Source organism: Phascolarctos cinereus, unplaced genomic scaffold (genome assembly GCF_003287225.1).
Source record: "Phascolarctos cinereus isolate Bilbo 61053 unplaced genomic scaffold, phaCin_HiC Scaffold_2;HRSCAF=192, whole genome shotgun sequence".
Classification (NCBI taxonomy): Eukaryota; Metazoa; Chordata; class Mammalia; order Diprotodontia; family Phascolarctidae; genus Phascolarctos; species Phascolarctos cinereus.
Genome location: NW_027555625.1, coordinates 280,484,801 through 280,490,901, shown reverse-complemented (window position 1 = coordinate 280,490,901; position 6,101 = coordinate 280,484,801). Strand labels below are relative to the sequence as shown.

General features: G+C 43.6%; 1 protein-coding gene across 1 annotated transcript in view; it reads right to left on the bottom strand.

Moving 5' to 3' along the window:
- Positions 1–377: 377 nt before the first annotated feature.
- Positions 378–6,101, bottom strand: part of SALL1 (spalt like transcription factor 1) — a 15,496-nt gene continuing 9,772 nt past the window's right edge. Inside the window, 3 exon segments of the mRNA XM_020985170.2 lie at positions 378–1,739; positions 2,894–5,778; positions 5,781–6,101. The exon segment at positions 5,781–6,101 is cut by the window's right edge and continues 204 nt beyond it. Coding sequence (XP_020840829.1) covers positions 1,299–1,739; positions 2,894–5,778; positions 5,781–6,101 — 3,647 coding nt within the window. The 3' untranslated portion in view covers positions 378–1,298.

Below are 6,101 nucleotides of genomic sequence, written 5' to 3'. Positions count from 1 at the left end.
CAACGAAGTCTATCATAATTACATTTTAAGAGAAAAAAAAAACCCTGTTCACATAATGCAGTCAGTCCACTGCTACTCAGGGAAAAGTTAAAATAATACTACATTCACTGACATTACTAAATACCAGTACACCTTAAAAACGCAGACACAGTGTTTTGTTTTATCTGTTGCAAAAAAAAAAATGTATTTGATTACTCAAGTAGAATTACAGTATCTCTGCTGTTAGTAAGTATTAAATGTTAAAGAAATTGGATGCCCCCCCTTTTCCTTTCAACTTTCCAAGAAAGTGCATGTAACAGTCCAAGTTTTTTTTCCATACCTAAGACAAAATAAACAAACACTATACCTGTTCCCTTGATCAAGAAGATGAGCTCACCTTGTAAGGAACATATGTACATTTTAATGAAAGTGATATTTCTTATTGTATATACAGGAGCATCTACAATTTTTCCACGGAAGGTTGTTCAAGATGCTATACTTAGCAGCATTGTGAAATTCCAGCACATTTTCTATAATGAATATACCTACAAGGCAAAATGTTATGTCTCAGTTTCAACTACCAAAACAACACTTTTGTATCTTCTCTAAGAATCTGCGTGCTTATTACTGTACAGAAACTTATTAAACATTTAGGACGACTCAAGTAAAAAGCACAATACAAATAACAGTTTGAAACGGAAAGTGTTAAATCTACCCCCAAAATTAAAGCAGTTTTAATTTTATAATAAAAACCAAAAACTGAACCTTTTGCAAAGAACCACTCTGTTCAGTCTGTACTCTCAGGCTTTTTCAGTCCTTTTCTTAGATCTGTTTTGGAAGATTAAACAATGTGTTTGCTGATAAAATTTTCCAGCAGGATCAAAGTGTACATTTATATACAGACTTTATTAGAGATCTAATGCATCACTGAGGCATTGCATCAACACCAGAGTTCGTGTTAAACTGGATATAGAAAATAAGTTAATGCCAGAATAAGGTCATCTATCAGAACAACTTGCAATTGCCATAAATGTTACAGCAAGTTTACAGCACTCTAGTCAATTAGTATTTAGTTCAAAATACAGAAGACCAAAGTTAATGCTTGCATTTTTTTTTTGCAAAGCAAGGTTATATCACTAATAAATAAGCTCTCTTAGAACTCTAGAAGTTGAACATGGTACAAAAAAAGTCTTAATAATGTTGTTGTTCATAGATCTGGGCAAGGGATGTAGGGAGGGGAAGGAAGGGAGAAGAGACAACAAGAAAGCAACCGTAAGTTGCATTCTTAGCAGGAATGTTATTTAGAAGGTTGGTTCTTTTTAACTTGTTGCGATCTCTTTGTTGTCCTCCACAAATCGGGTAAAACGGAAGTTATTTCCATTTTCACTGCCTGCCATTTTCTCCAGACCAGCTAGAGGAGCATTAGGTTCAGAGTTCTGGAGCTTCTCCAAACTTCCCGTCAACCCACTAATAGGTGAGCTACTGCCATTGCCAAGGCTTCCAGGAATTGGAGGGATGCCACCATTCTGAATGACTGAGATCTCGTTGGTCTTCATGGCCAAACCATTGGAGAGTGCAGCTGCATACTGATTCCAGAAACTGGAAGGATCTCCATTTCCTGACCTTGCAGCCAAATCTTTCTGGAACATTTCTGGGAATTTTACAGGATTGCCTCCCAGAAATGTCATGGGACCATCCACAGAAAGTCGCCTGCCTCTTCTGGCTGGGGTACTGTTCCACATGTGAGTGCCCATGTGTACCTAAGAGGATACATGAAAAGGAGAGAGAAAGAGAAAGAGACAGAGACAGAGACAGAGAGAGAGAGAGAGAGAGAGAGAGAGAGAGAGAGAGAGAGAGAGAGAGATTTAATAGTCCAATCTGTCTAAATTCATATCCAAACACTAGACAAAGCTGGTAGTCCAAATGTCTACTCTGTTATGTGAAGGACAGTGGGAAAGGTAGGAGATAAGATCCCCTGCCTTCAGCTGGTAATAACATGTGTGTGTTATCATGACACTCTCTCTACAGCACAAGGCCTGCTTCTTCCTGTGGAAGGATGCCGGGCTTGCTCTATTTTATTACAAGTATTTAGCTTACAACAGCCTTAGGCAATCCAGTCAGTTGCAGATAGCTACTTTCAGGGTTAGAATTGTTATGTCCACTTTCATTGTGATGGTAAGTATTGTATTTGACACCCTTTACCCTATAAATGTCCTTCTCAGACAGGGAGAAAGTATCCCTCTCTGATTGCTCATTGGAGAGCTTCATGTACAGACAGAATGGCCAGAAAGTAATTATACATCTCACATTACTGGCAGCAATCTCTAGAGAAATACTCTGTCAACAGAAAAATGTGAACAGCAAGAGTGCTCAACTGGTAGTCTAGAACTTAAGTATATTTGCTTTATTTCCAACACATATCAGTAGGAAATGTTATATAATCAATTAACATAATACCCATTAGCTGTAGTTATACTATCTTTAAAAAGAACAACAACCATCATACTATGCTGTACAGTGATGAAAAGAGGAGTCCACATTTAAAGAGGCTAATAATTATTCACCACTACACACAGGACCCAGGCCACGTGGAGATCCTTAATCAATACCCCATGGCAACACTGCGCTGTTTTGTTTGGTAGGGAAAGCAATTCTTTTGGTGCATTTAGCTGGACAATGGAAACAGGGACATGTACCAAATTATTCAGCATGTGGATGTTCAGCAAGGAGCAAAATGCCAAAGTCAGGCCAATGAAGCCCATTTTCAAACAAGTATCTAAAAGTTGCATGTTTAACAACATTTAATAAATATCTTACACACACACACACACACACACACACACACACACACAGAGGATATGGGGTAATAAAGGGAGAGGGAAGAGTTAGGGAGTAGAAAGACAGTGCTAAGTACCTTAAGATTGCCTTTTGTAGTGAAAGCTCTCCCACAAATTGTGCAGGCAAAGGGCTTCTCTCCAGTGTGTGTTCTTTCATGGATCTGCAGAGCACTGGAGGAAGAGAAGGTCTTTCCACATGTGTTGCAATAGTGCTGTTTGGGAGTTCTTCTAGGAAGGGCTGGGAGCAGAACTGGAGATGTGGCAGATGAAGATAGAGGCCCTGATGGGACCAGGCTCGAGGAAGTGTCCTTACTGTCCTGAGAAGAACCATGCACAAAGCCATTTACCTCTGTTTTTATGAGTGATGACAATGAGTTGGTGGGGATAACTGCAGAGTTCTGATTGGGGCCAAGGTTGGAACTGGGCTCGAAGAGTTGTGATGGTAGATCTCGCATCTGATGTGTCAACATATGCTGCTTCAAATTACCCTTTGTGGAAAACCCGCGATTGCAAACTGTGCAAATAAATGGTCTCTCTTTGGTATGACTTCTGTAATGAATGTCCAAGGCACTCTGACAAGCGAATGTTTTGCCACAAATGTCACATGCGGTGTTTTTAAATTTACCCCGGTCTCTGAAAGGGAAGAGTATGCCCAATGAATCTTCTTTAATAATTTTATCTGTGTGACCAGATGTCAGATCTAAAGCCCCACCATTCACAGGAGTGGGAGATAAACCGTTGGCAAACTCACTCGGCAATGCTCTTTGCTGCTTCTCCTCAATACTTGGTGACTTGTGGTAATCATGGGTGCTGTTGGATGGGGATAGGGCCTGCATGGAAGAGGTAGACTCTGAAATAGCAGGGCTCCCAGCACTCTGGCTCTCCATATCACCCCCAACGGAGGAGGAATCATTGGTCATCACATCCCCCTCTACAGACCCATTCTCAACTGACTTGAGGCTGGCCTGAAGCTGCTCAGCCAATCCAGCATTGATCATCTTCATCTGGTTTTCCAAAGCAGCAATGCTTGACATTTCTAGGGGCAAAGGGGATGAAGACAAGCTATCTTGCGATGCATCAGCAGACTTGGGTGTGTCGGGCACACTGCTATCAGGGCAGTCTTCCATGTTCTCATCTGAGAAGTTGTCCAGGTCATCAAAGTTCTTCTCATCGAAAGAGCCTGTGTCTGATTCCATGGACTCAGGGTAGTGTTCAGTGATGGGTGTGTTAGGAATCTGGCCCCCCATATGCATTCTGATGTGCTGCTGAAGTACCACAGCATTAGTGAATTTCTTCTGGCAGATGGGGCAGGAATGTTGGACTCTGAGTGGGGGCATGGCACGGTGGACACTATAGTGTGTTTTAAGATTCCCTTTTGTGGTGAAGGCCCTACCACAGATTTTACATTTAAATGGTCTCTCCCCAGTATGGGTCCGATAATGCATCTTCAATGCACTCTGGCAACTTAGAACTCGATGGCAAATGATACACTCATTGGGGTCTGTTGCCTTTTTGTCAATGTTTTCTACCAGTTGTTGTAGTTTTGATGTCTCTGAAGCTTGAGCTGAGTCCAGTAACCCTCCAAAAGGGAACTTTGCCTTAAACTGCTCTGACATGAGAGGCATCAGAGGGTTGGTAAAAGTGGCTACACTGCCAGAACTGGAGTCCGCAGCTGGGGAGCTCACAGAGTTGTTAGTGTTTGTGAGTGAGTTGGGTACGGGCGTGCCCTCATCTGTCTTACTGCTAGATGGTGGCAAAGTGGATCCCTCTGCTTCTTCAGATAGCCCCCCGGAGTTCCTTGGGGCTACTTCAACCACTCCTGAATCACTTTTAACAGAACATGGTGGGCTGGTGGCAGAATGACTGATGGGTATTGGGGCTGGTTCTTCAGTCTTGATGAAGGGGGTCAGGTTGGGGATTGTGGGGGGAAGCGGCAAGCCAACTGAAGTGGTCAGTGTAGGCAGGACTGGCTTGGTGTCCAGCCAGCTGGTGACAGGTTTCTCAGGTGGGATGGACATCCCATACGGGATACCTGTACTTGTAGGGATATTGTCCAAGTGCTCAGGCACAGGGTAGGGGTTCATCTGGATATGGGGATATTTCTCTTTGTGGCGCTGAAAGTGGACTTTTAAATTTCCCTTTGTGGAAAATCTGTTCCCACAGATGTTGCATTTGAATGGCCTTTCACCAGTATGAGAACGCAAGTGGATCTGCAAGGCACTGTCACTACCGAAGACTTTAGCACAAAATTTACACTTGTGTTTGAAGAATGCCTCGTCAGAAGTACTTTTTGCCTCAAAGGCAGTTACGTTTGGTGGCTTGCTTTTTCTTTGCTGGGCCAAGGCTGACAGAGAGTTTAAATCCTCTGCAGTTGTTCCAATATTGGGCAAGGGTCCGGGGAAAACAGAGTTACCAGGGGTAGGCTGAGGTAGAAGTGGATTAGATGCAGGACTTAATAAACTACTTATTGCAAAAGCTGGTGAGGATGCTGATACTGGTGGGTTGCTAACCTGGGAGCCACCAGCACTCGAAACCACTTTTTCTGAGGACGGAGTTGTAACTGCTGCTGCCAATATGTTAAGATTTGGAGAAGAGCCACTACTGGATGGGATGATCGTGTTGCCAGGACTGCTCTGAGGTAGCTGTATTGGGGGTAGCTGTTTCACACCACTGATGCTGGCAGATTGACTAGCAAGGCTCTGTGCTAATCCAGCTGCTGCTGCCAGCTGCTGGGATAAATGGGAGCTTAGCGTGGACAAGGGGTTGGCAGATGTTCGTAAAGTACCTTGAGAAGGACTAGAAGATGTTGGCATATCTGCATTTTGGGAAGCCAACAGCAGTATTTGGTGACGGATTTGCTCTATCAGTTGCAACTGGTGTATCTGCTGCTGTTGCAAAGCCAAGAGCTGTTCCATGAGGGCTGGGATGGCCAGCTTACCACTGGACGCCCCGTTGCACCTTGCTCCTGGGAGAACTGGGCTACTGCCACCTTGGTGCTCTGGAGGTTTTCTATGATGACATTACTGTTGATCACGGAAAAGTTGCCCAGTGTCGTCAGATCCCCTAGCTGAGGTAGAGAGGTTGTGATAGCTGAGGTACCCATGGAAGAGCTGTGGCTGCTTGGGATAATACGACTGTCAATGCTATTGGGACCACCGCTGCTTCTGTTCGTGCCAGAGGCCTGCATTTCCATGGACTCTTCCCTGTCAAGTTTGCTGTGTTCTGAAAGGTCACTGCAGTCTACTTGATCGGTGTTATTAACCGCGTCATTCATGTGTTCATCAG